The 12,623-nt window shown below is 45.4% G+C and overlaps 1 protein-coding gene across 1 annotated transcript in view; it reads left to right on the forward strand.

The window, feature by feature from the left end:
• The first annotated feature begins 292 nt into the window (after nt 1–292).
• The window catches only part of LOC126235306 (adenylate cyclase type 3), a 628,591-nt gene continuing 616,260 nt past the window's right edge, over nt 293–12,623 (forward strand). The window contains exon 1 of the mRNA XM_049944030.1: nt 293–442. Coding sequence (XP_049799987.1) covers nt 293–442 — 150 coding nt within the window. The remainder of the gene's footprint in view (nt 443–12,623) is intronic.

A 12,623-nucleotide genomic window follows, 5' to 3' on the forward strand; every position in this document is an offset into this window, starting at 1 on the left:
TCCAGTTCGTGCGTGCCTAGACATATGTGCCTCACCTTCGATAAACGAACCCGGCTACAGATTAAAGAAGGAGTAACAAAAGGGGAAGATATTTAACTATAACAAATAATGTGAACCAGAAAAAAAGAGTTGTAAGAGTAATACACATCTAAACATAGCAGTGTGTCACAACTTAAGAGATAGTGCTGCATCTGAAAATGCCCTTAACTTTTTTCAGGACAAGCAGAGCAACAATAATATTGAGAGAGAGGCAGCGTGACTTTAGGAGTGACGGCTGTCTTCTGTTGCGCAGATGGCTGCGAACGGCGTGCTGCTGCTGGCCGCCAACCTGCTGGGCCTGATGTCCTACTACCTGGCCGACAAACAGCAGCGGCGCGCCTTCCTCGAGACCAGGCAGTCGCTCGAGATGAAGCTCGTCATCGAGGAGCAGTCCGCCGAGCAGGTAGGACAGCCTCTATCTACACTACTTACACTGTAATGTCCACTCCATCCCCAACGCCGGCACAACAGCAGCATTTCTTCGTCGCACTGATGTGCGAAAACATTATCACTCCTGTAATTCCTCAGGCATTCCTTATTACTCCGATTTAATTGCATGTTGGTTAATGTCTGGAACGTAGTACAGCAGCGATTCTACGTGGAATGGATTCGACGGATGTTTGGTAGTTTACGAGAGATTCGTGACACCAAATGTCTGTGGATAGGTAGTCCAGTGCCCGTAAATATCCATACATTTTAGGCCGGTGGTTTGCGTATGCAAGGATGACACCATCCCAGATGTATTCCACTGGCTTCAGATCGGACGAATTTGCGAAAATGTGGGGTCACTCTCATGCTCCTCAGACAAATGTAGCGTGAGTCTGGCCTTGTAAGACGGACAGTTATCATGCTGGAGGATGCCATCACTGTTAGGGAAGACTGCAAGCATAAGTGGATACAGGTTGGTTGCAGTAATGTTTAAGTAGGTCAGCTGTAGTGTTGCCTTCGACTACTGCCACTTGTCCCTTGGAAGCCCACATCAATGACCCTCATAGCATCATACTGCACTCATAGGCTTACGTTCAGTGGTACAGTGCATTTTTTCAAGCAGGCATTCGCCTGAGTGTGATTCATCCAACTAGGCGACACTGATCCACGGTCCATTCTTAATGGTCTCTTGCCCGCTGCATCGAACCTGATGACGGTTTTGTGTTTACATGCGAACATGTTCAACAATGTGAACTGAACGGTGTGCTCCCAAAACCTTCGCCTGCACCAGCATTGTACTCAGTCGTCAGATCGGCTACAATTTGTCACCTATACCGATTTATAGTGCGGTGAAGGCTGTTCTGTGATGAAACGAACCGCGCGACCGCTACGGTCGCAGGTTCGAATCCTGCCTCGGGCATGGATGTGTGTGATGTCCTTAGGTTAGTTAGATTTTAGTAGTTCTAAGTTCTAGGGGACTGATGACCACAGATGTTAAGTCCCATAGTGCTCAGAGCCATTTGAAACATTTGTGATGAAACGGCTACTTCCAACATCGTCGATCACTCGCAGTTTCACTGTTCTGGAACCTCCAACCATAGTTACAGGTGACAGTCGTACGCGAACAGTGGACTAACTTCGCCGCTTCCTAGGTGCTCGTTCTCAGGCGCTGGTCAATGACAATCTGCCCTTCGTCAGTGGGTTTCCAGCCTTTATCGTCATTAGAATGATTCGCATACGTCTCTGTTCCGCTTCCATACACTGTGTGAGAAAAGTCATGGGATAGCGATATGCGCATGTACCGATGGCTGTAGTATGAAGTACACAAGGTATAAAAGGGCACTGCATTGACGGAGTTCTCATTTCTACTCAGGTGATTCTTGTGAAAAGGTTACCGGGACTTCGAAAGCGGAATGGTACCATCGGACGTTCCATTTCGGAAATCATTAGGGAATTCGACATCCCGAGATCCACAATGTCAAGAGTGTGCCGAAATACCAAATCCCAGGCATTATCACAGACAACGCAGTGGCCGACAGCCTAAAGTTGACTGACGGCAGCAGCGTTGGCTTAATAAGCGCAGAAATCAATGTGAGACGTAGGACGCACGTATGCGTTGGGAAATTAGGCGGTAATGGGCAATGGCAGTAGACGACCGATGCTAGTGCCATTACTAATAACACGACTTCGCCTGCAGCGTCTCTCCTGGGCTCCTGACCGTATCGGTTGGCGCCCAGACTACTGCAAAGCCGTGGCCCCGTTAGGTGGGTCCCGGTTTCAGTTGTTAAGAGCTGATGGTAGGGTTCGAGTGTGGCGCTGACTACACGAAGCAATGGACCTAAGTCGTAAACAAGGCACTGTGTAAGCTGATGGTGGCTCCATAATCGTGTGGGTTGTGTTTACTTGGAATAGACTGGGTCCTCCTGTCCGACTAAATCGATAACTGACAGAAAAGCAGCTGCATGGTCATATACAGCTCGATTCCGCGATGATGTTACAAACTTTCAGGGATGATGGGGAAGGATAAATGAGTCAATTTGAGGTAAAGGACCCCAGTCCGGTAAAGACCGAGTCAAAAAGTGTCAAATGTGTGTGAAATCTTAAGGGACTTAACTGCTAAGGTCATCAGTCCATAAGCTTATACACTACTTAACCTAAATTATCCTAAGGACAAACACACACACCCATGCCCGAGGGTGGACTCGGACCTCCACCGGGACCAGCCACCGAGTCAAAAGGTATTAGCTAAAATCTATTCAAGTTCCGCCTTATCCTCGTGCTTCCTCAAACTAAGGGGTCCCAGCTCCCGAACCGTGATCATGACGTTCAGGTAATGTCCCCTGTGATGGACTAGTAACGGCAGACATAAATTGATCCCAGAGAGAGACCGAAAATGATAAGTCTGTTGTACAGCAGTAACGAATTCCTTTTACCTGCATATGTTTCACAAGCTGCTACATTTACAACAGCTGTTCAAAATGGCGTCCTCAAGCGTCAATGCAACCAGTTCTAATATCCTCAGTATCGTTTGAACACTGTCGCAGACAGAGAGAATTCTTTCCAAGACATCCCCTTCAGTATCAACAGGCGTCTCGTACACAAGACTTCTCACATGGGCTCACAGGAAGGAATCGAGTGGGGTGAGATCACGTGAATATTCTGGGCACGAAATCTCTCTGCCTATCCACTTTTCTGGTCCAGGTCTTCACTAACTCTCAGAAAATAGTGCTAGGTTTGGGGGGGGGGGGCAGGAGGGTTGCTCCATCGTGTTGCAACCACATCCATTGCCGAATAACGAGTGGGATATGTTCCAGGGGACTGAGTATTATATGTATGAATAATACTTGTACACTTTGTACACGATCTGCATGAAGTTACGGAATTCTGATACCTTGGGAGCATAATATTCCATGATGGAAGAAGCAAGGACATAAAAAGCAGACTAGCACAGGCAAAAACGATATACCTGCTCAAGAGAAGTATATTGTTATGAAATAGCATTGTATATTACTGAATAATGGACAATGGGAAAACCGGAACAAGTGAGAATGAACACATTTGAGATGACGTGCTACAGAAGAATGTTGAAAATTACGTGGACTGCTAAGTTAAGGAACGATGAAGTGCGGCACAGAAAAACAACCGTAGTATACGGGTTCTTATCGGCCCAAACATGACTGTGTGCGCATTTAGCATTTTACCAAGGTGAAATAGCCTTCATCCGTGGAAAGTACATACGCAGCAACTGAGCACGACACTAGGTCCAAAGTGAGCAGGGGTCAAAACATGCACTTTCCGCGGGTGGAAGGATGTAACTGAATTTCTCGTACTACTTGCGACACAGTACTGTGCGAAACATTCATTCACGTACAACTGATAGAGTACTCATGCACTCGAGCAAGCATTACATCGCCTGAATCGGGAGTAGAATAGTAGTTCGTCGTCCTCCTCGGCCGTTGTGCTGTTTGAATTAATCGTTGGAACAGTCTTGGAAACGCGGATATTTGGTCCTGTATAATCTTTTCTCTTCTCTCTTGCTTCCATTTGCTTGCCCATACACAAAAATTATGTCTTCACCGGATACAGCTCCATTTGGTTAGGGCTGATTGACGTTAGACTACTGTAGTACAGACATTCTACACCAAGATGGCTCATGTCAGTACACAGTACGCTGTCTGCACCGGATTAGCTGAGTTGTTGCATTAACCTGTACACCTAAGTGCTCGATGGGGTTGCCTACCCTACAGTTTTAGCAACTACAGTACCAGAACACGTATTCCATTGTCTGGAATATCAGAACGATTTTCGCTTATAACTTTCGACTCGGTCTTTACTGTACCAGGTTCCCTACATCAAACTGATACATTTACCTTTCCCCATCATCCCGTAGCCTTTGGTGATTAAAATGTACAGTACAATCGAGGAAAATGTTAGCTTTGCGGCAATTGGTTTAATCACGGATAACAACGCGAGTATAATTTTTTCGTTGATGGTTGTTAAAAATATGGAAATGGGGCCAATTATTTTCACTTCATCAGATATTCAGAATAATCAAGTAACATGCAGACACAATTAATTATTATTCATATACCATGATGTCCGAAGAACACTAACAAAACTACGGTATATTATCTTGAAGAATAAAGTTTCCCAAGATCGCTAGTATTCTTTTTATTACTATTGCGGGTTCCGATAAATTTACGCTGTCATCATCGTATCGTGTAACATTAATACACTCCTGGAAATGGAAAAAAGAACACATTGACACCGGTGTGTCAGACCCACCATACTTGCTCCGGACACTGCGAGAGGGCTGTACAAGCAATGATGACACGCACGGCACAGCGGACACACCAGGAACCGCGGTGTTGGCCGTCGAATGGCGCTAGCTGCGCAGCATTTGTGCACCGCCGCCGTCAGTGTCAGCCAGTTTGCCGTGGCATACGGAGCTCCATCGCAGTCTTTAACACTGGTAGCATGCCGCGACAGCGTGGACGTGAACCGTATGTGCAGTTGACGGACTTTGAGCGAGGGCGTATAGTGGGCATGCGGGAGGCCGGGTGGACGTACCGCCGAATTGCTCAACACGTGGGGCGTGAGGTCTCCACAGTACATCGATGTTGTCGCCAGTGGTCGGCGGAAGGTGCACGTGCCCGTCGACCTGGGACCGGACCGCAGCGACGCACGGATGCACGCCAAGACCGTAGGATCCTACGCAGTACCGTAGGGGACCGCACCGCCACTTCCCAGCAAATTAGGGACACTGTTGCTCCTGGGGTATCGGCGAGGACCATTCGCAACCGTCTCCATGAAGCTGGGCTACGGTCCCGCACACCGTTAGGCCGTCTTCCGCTCACGCCCCAACATCGTGCAGCCCGCCTCCAGTGGTGTCGCCACAGGCGTGAATGGAGGGACGAATGGAGACGTGTCGTCTTCAGCGATGAGAGTCGCTTCTGCCTTGGTGCCAATGATGGTCGTATGCGTGTTTGGCGCCGTGCAGGTGAGCGCCACAATCAAGACTGCATACGACCGAGGCACACAGGGCCAACACCCGGCATCATGGTGTGGGGAGCGATCTCCTACACTGACCGTACACCACTGGTGATCGTCGAGGGGACACTGAATAGTGCACGGTACATCCAAACCGTCATCGAACCCATCGTTCTACCATTCCTAGACCGGCAAGGGAACTTGCTGTTCCAACAGGACAATGCACGTCCGCATGTATCCCGTGCCACCCAACGTGCTCTAGAAGGTGTAAGTCAACTACCCTGGCCAGCAAGATCTCCGGATCTGTCCCCCATTGAGCATGTTTGGGACTGGATGGAGCGTCGTCTCACGCGGTCTGCACGTCCAGCACGAACGCTGGTCCAACTGAGGCGCCAGGTGAAAATGGCATGGCAAGCCGTTCCACAGGACTACATCCAGCATCTCTACGATCGTCTCCATGGGAGAATAGCAGCCTGCATTGCTGCGAAAGGTGGATATACACTGTACTAGTGCCGACATTGTGCATGCTCTGTTGCCTGTGTCTACGTGCCTGTGGTTCTGTCAGTGTGATCATGTGATGTATCTGACCCCAGGAATGTGTCAATAAAGTTTCCCCTTCCTGGACAATGAATTCACGGTGTTCTTATTTCAATTTCCAGGAGTGTAGATGATTTTCGCTAATCACTTTCGACTCGGTCTACCGCTCCAGGCTCCCTGACCTCAAACCGATGACAACGTAGATCTGCCGAAACCAGTAATAGCAGCAAAAAGAATTACTACCGGTCTTCGCAAACTTGATTCTTCAAGAATAATATAACGTTCAGATCGCCACCAACGAGTGACGCAATGCTCTGATAGCCTTTTAGATTCCGCCTAATCATCGCTTGCGGGGGATTATAGTTCTTAAAGGTAGATATATTGCTAATGGGTTAATAATAAATTTTAGCCTCACATCGTAGTGGATGCCTCTCACTGCAACAAACTATGTTTGTTTCCTTCAATGCACGATCGATTTCGGGACTGCCAGACTCATTTTCAGAGGCACCGTAAATTGCACGAGTAATCACTGTGACATCAAAGTCAGGTATTATTATGTCACCGCCTCCACAGACAACAGTGGTGTCGTTTGGTGTGGAGTTGTGGACAAGAGGGCTTGCACGTTTACTTGTCGGCGATGACAGACAATTGTAACGATCGTGCACTGAAAAAAAACTTTTTTTCAGTTAGAGGCTATGTATTTACAACTTTATAATAATCATGCGGAAGATGCATGAAATCATTTAAATATCTGAAACGAAACGGTACCGGAGCACACGGGATTTATTGTAACTGACCAGGAAATAACATCAATAGATGTTTACAAGGAACAAACCGCGCCACCACGAACCATGCTTTTTCATCATATCTGTTACGTCACTGATAAGGAGAATGAGAACGCATTATTGGACGAATTAAAGTGTGAGTGCATAAAATGAAGACCTTATGGACATCCATATATTTTACGTGTTGTATTATAGAAATTCGATTTTATTACTAGTACATTTTAGTTGAAAATTTTATGTTGTTGTTGTCGTCTTCAGTCCTGAGACTGGTTTGATGCAGCTCTCCATGCTACTCTATCCTGTGCAAGCTTCTTCATCTCCCAGTACCTACTACAACCTACATCCTTCTGAATCTGCTTAGTGTATTGATCTCTTGGTCTCCCTCTACGATTTTTACCCTCCACGCTGCCCTCCAATGCTAAATTTGTGATCCCTTGATGCCTCAAAACATGTCCTACCAACTGATCCCTTCTTCTAGTCAAGTTGTGCCACAAACGTGTCTTCCCCCCAATCCTATTCAATACCTCCTCATTAGTTACGTGATCTACCCACCTTATCTTCAGCATTCTTCTGTAGCACCACATTTCGAAAGCTTCTATTCTCTTCTTGTCCAAACTGGTTATCGTCCATGTCTCACTTCCATACATGGCTACACACCATACATATACTTTCAGAAACGACTTCCTGACACTTAAATCTATACTCGATGTTAACAAATTTCTCTTCTTCAGAAACGATTTCCTTGCCATTGCCAGTCTACATTTTATATCCTCTCTACTTCGACCATCATCAGTTATTTTGCTCCATAAATAGCAAAACTCCTTTACTACTTTAAGTGTCTCATTTCCTAACCTAATCCCCTCAGCATCACCCGATTTAATTTGACTACATTCCATTATCCTCGTTTTGCTTTTGTTGATGTTCATCTTATATCCTCCTTTCAAGACACTGTCCATTCCGTTCAACTGCTCTTCCAAGTCCTTTGCTGTCTCTGACAGAATTACTATGTCATCGGCGAACCTCAAATTTTTTACTTCTTGTCCATGAATTTTAATACCTACTCCGAATTTTTCTTTTGTTTCCTTTACTGCTTGCTCAATATACAGATTGAATAACATCGGGGAGAGGCTACAACCCTGTCTCACTCCTTTCCCAACCACTGCTTCCCTTTCATGCCCCTCGACTCTTATAACTGCCATCTGGTTTCTGTACAAATTGTAAATAGCCTTTCGCTCCCTGTATTTTACCCCTGCCACCTTCAGAATTTGAAAGAGAGTATTCCAGTTAACGTTGTCAAAAGCTTTCTCTAAGTCTACAAATGCTAGAAACGTAGGTTTGCCTTTTCTTAATCTTTCTTCTAAGATAAGTCGTAAGGTTAGTATTGCCTCGCGTGTTCCAACATTTCTACGGAATCCAAACTGATCTTCCCCGAGGTCCGCTTCTACCAATTTTTCCATTCGTCTGTAAAGAATTCGCGTAGGTATTTTGCAGCTGTGACTTATTAAACTGATAGTTCGGTAATTTTCACATCTGTCAACACCTGCTTTCTTTGGGATTGGAATTATTATATTCTTCTTGAAGTCTGTGGGTATTTCGCCTGTCTCATACATCTTGCTCACCAGATGGTAGAGTTTTGTCATGACTGGCTCTCCCAAGGCCATCAGTAGTTCTAATGGAATGTTGTCTACTCCCGGGGCCTTGTTTCGACTCAGGTCTTTCAGTGTTCCGTCAAACTCTTCACGCAGTATCTTATCTCCCATTTCATCTTCATCTACATCCTCTTCCATTTCCATAATATTGTCCTCAAGTACATCGCCCTTGTATAAACCCTCTATATACTCCTTCCACCTTTCTGCCTTCCCTTCTTTGCTTAGAACTGGGTTGCCATCTGAGCTCTTTATATTCGTGCAAGTGGTTCTCTTTTCTCCAAAGGTCTCTTTAATTTTCCTGTAGGCAGTATCTATCTTACCCCTAGTGAGACAAGCCTCTACATCCTTACATTTGTCCTCTAGCCATCCCTGCTTAGCCATTTTGCACTTCCTGTCGATCTCATTTTTGAGACGTTTGTATTCCTTTTTGCCTGCTTCATTTACGGCATTTTTATATTTTCTCCTTTCATCAATTAAATTCAATATTTCTTCTGTTACCCAAGGATTTCTATTAGCCCTCGTCTTTTTACCTACTTGATCCTCTGCTGCCTTCACTACTTCATCCCTCAGAGCAACCCATTCTTCTTCTACTGTATTTCTTTCCCCCATTCCTGTCAATTGTTCCCTTATGCTCTCCCTGAAACTCTCTACAACCTCTGGTTCTTTCAGTTTATCCAGGTCCCATCTCCTTAAATTCCCACCTTTTTGCAGTTTCTTCAGTTTCAATCTGCATTTCATAACCAATAGATTGTGGTCAGAATCCACATCTGCCCCTGGAAATGTCTTACAATTTAAAACCTGGTTCCTAAATCTCTGTCTTACCATTATATAATCTATCTGATACCTTTTAGTATCTCCAGGATTCTTCCAGGTATACAACCTTCTTTTATGATTCTTGAACCAAGTGTTAGCTATGATTAAGTTATGCTCTGTGCAAAATTCTACAAGGCGGCTTCCTCTTTCATTTCTTCCCCCCAATCCATATTCACCTACTATGTTTCCTTCTCTCCCTTTTCCTACTGACGAATTCCAGTCACCCATGACTATTAAATTTTCGTCTCCCTTCACTACCTGAATAATTTCTTTTATCTCGTCATACATTTCATCAATTTCTTCATCATCTGGAGATCTAGATGGCATATAAACTTGTACTACTGTAGTAGGCATGGGCTTTGTGTCTATCTTGGCCACAATAATGCGTTCACTATGCTGTTTGTAGTAGCTAACCCGCACTCCTATTTTTTTATTCATTATTAAACCTACTCCTGCATTACCACTATTTGATTTTGTATTTATAACCCTGTAATCACCTGACCAAAAGTCTTGTTCCTCCTGCCACCGAACTTCACTAACTCCCACTATATCTAACTTTAACCTATCCATTTCCCTTTTTAAATTTTCTAACCTACCTGCCCGATTAAGGGATCTGACATTCCACGCTCCGATCCGTAGAACGCCAGTTTTCTTTCTTCTGATAACGACGGCCTCTTGAGTAGTCCCCGCCCGGAGATCCGAATGGGGGACTATTTTACCTCCGGAATGTTTTACTCAAGAGGACGCCATCATCATTTAATCATACAGTAAAGCTGCATGTCCTCGGAAAAAATTACGGCTGTAGTTTCCCCTTGCTTTCAGCCGTTCGCAGTACCAGCACAGCAAGGCCGTTTTGGTTAATGTTACAATGCCAGATCAGTCAATCATCCAGACTGTTGCCCCTGCAACTACTGAAAAGGCTGCTGCCCCTCTTCAGGAACCACATGTTTGTCTGGCCTCTCAACAGATACCCCTCCGTTGTGGTTGCACCTACGGTACGGCCATCTGTATCGCTGAGGCACGCAAGCCTCCCCACCAACGGCAAGGTCCATGGTTCAATTGGGGGGGCGGAATAAATTTAAAAAATTATATATATAATTTTTAAAGTTTATCCTTTTATAAAATATTCAACAAAAATATACTAGAAAAAAACCGAATTTTTATAATACAACATGTAAAATAACACAATGTACGACCTTCTATATGTTAACAGGCAGCAAGTCTTTACTTGAGAAATAAGTCAATAAAAAAATGACACGATTGCGGCACGGGTTTCTGCGTTCCGTCTTTTATGAAGTCTGCTAGATGTAACGTTAGGAAAGAGATCTTAATGTGTTTCAGAGTGGCTGGTTCATCATGTTTTTTGAAAGTAATTATCCACAAGTACGTGCATCGTAATTGCAGACTTTGGAGTCTTTCGACATTGCTTCTGTTAGTATTTTTATGTTAATTCCTTTTCTAAGTACACTTTAGAGGCACGGCAACCTGTCAGCGTCCATCTGATGCCCACACACTAACTAGTTGGGTTGCAAGTGACTCAGTAGTTCTAATAGATCTTCAGTGGTACCTGTAGCCATGCTGTCAGCTATCCTGTACCCACAATTAAACTATGGTCAGCGGAGAAAACACACTGTGAACACGACGTCGTTGCCCGTACAGATTTCTGTTTGTTTAATACAGTCGGAATTTGGGGACAGGAATTTTCTATGAATTCCTTCATGTGATAATATAACCATCTCTCGACGCTCTCAAACGCATGAAAAGGCGAATTACCGTTCCGAAGGATTCCTTCCGCATCACGTATTCGTTAACCTGATGTCCGAAGCTTTGTTCGTAAGCACATTCGATGCGTCTGTCGACAGTCCTAAAGAATATTACGAAAACGTTCCCTCATATAGCAAAGCTGTCCCCGTCGCCCTAGGTTTTTCCTGCAATGATCGCAGTGAGGCCTGCTATCTGACGCTTTCATTCTGTGAAACATAAAATGTGACTCCTCAGAGAAATCTGCCCGCTGACAATTATTAACAGTTCAGTTTCGATACAGTCGAACTGATTCAAGTTTCCTTTTTCAGTGCAGAGCTTTTAGTACTCCGTTCAGATGTTTAGAAATGCCAGTGCTGCAGTTGTAGGTGAACTGTTCTGATGAACAAGTGTCCACTTGATCTTCCTGTTATTTACAAATTACGATGTTCGGCAATAGTTTGTTGGTTGGCCGCTGTGCACAGATGTTGACGACGTTCATCTCAGAGCTTCAATGGGACCTTGCTATTTGTATTTCAAAACATAGTCATTCATAACTGTGTGCTTAGTTCACTCACGGTATCCTTCAATCCCAGGTACATGTGACAGGAGACAAACTTCACCGGTTCTAGGGTTCTACAGTCGATAGTATCACTGAGAGAATAGCGTTCGGATGTCAAGCAGTACCCTTCTACCCTTAACTGAGCAGCATGCATCGAATGACCAAAGTCTTGAGCTGTGGTCTCTACATGTCACCTGTACTCGGAAATGGCCACCATAGTGTGGATCGACAATATACCTCCCCCACTCATATTCTCTCTCTCTCTCTCTCTCTCTCTCTCTCTCTCCCTCCCTCCGCCCCCCCTCCTCTCTATCGCGCGCGCGCGCGTGTGTGTGTGTGTGTGTGTGTGTGCCGGTGGGTGGGTGGGTGGACGGGTGGGGTTATGTGTGTTCGCTGGTCACGAGGGCTCAGTCCGAAACGGAACTCATCAGTGAAGACATTTCTTCTCTAGTCAATGAGATTCCAGGTCGAAGACGTCTCTGGAGACGCTCCAGACAGCGGTTGGATGCCAGCCTGAATGATGCCCGCCATACGGCTCGACACCGAAGACTCATTGTCGAGGCGCCATTTCTTTTCATAGTACGAGCCCTTGGGTTGTCATCCGCGGCACCCTTACAGCACAGCAGTACGTCGACAATATTCTATGCCCGGTTTGTTGCCCTTCACTATAAGCCGTCCTGGGATTACATTTCAGCAAGATAACGCCCGCCCACACAAGTTTCTGCTACCTCTTTATGCTTGCCAAACCCTACCTTGGCCAGCGGGGTCACCGTATTTCTCCCCAACTGATAGCTTTTCGACCATTAAGGCCAATTCAGACTGGCCGTCACTTCACGTCACATCCCGTACCATCAAAACATTCTGAAATGCGTTTCAAATGGCGGCAGCCACATTACCCATCCCGTCACGTCACGTCACGGTGAAGGTTTCTCGGGAATAAAGTTTTGGTGGTTGATGTCCACCTGTTGTTGATCATGTGACCCCAAAGCTCATTTCTTCCTGACTCACGTCCATGCGCAAACCTCCATATTTCGTTTCATCGTGATTTTCGTGGTTGATATCAGCTATTTGTTGCTCGTT

Source organism: Schistocerca nitens, chromosome 2 (assembly GCF_023898315.1).
Source record: "Schistocerca nitens isolate TAMUIC-IGC-003100 chromosome 2, iqSchNite1.1, whole genome shotgun sequence".
NCBI classification, from domain to species: Eukaryota; Metazoa; Arthropoda; class Insecta; order Orthoptera; family Acrididae; genus Schistocerca; species Schistocerca nitens.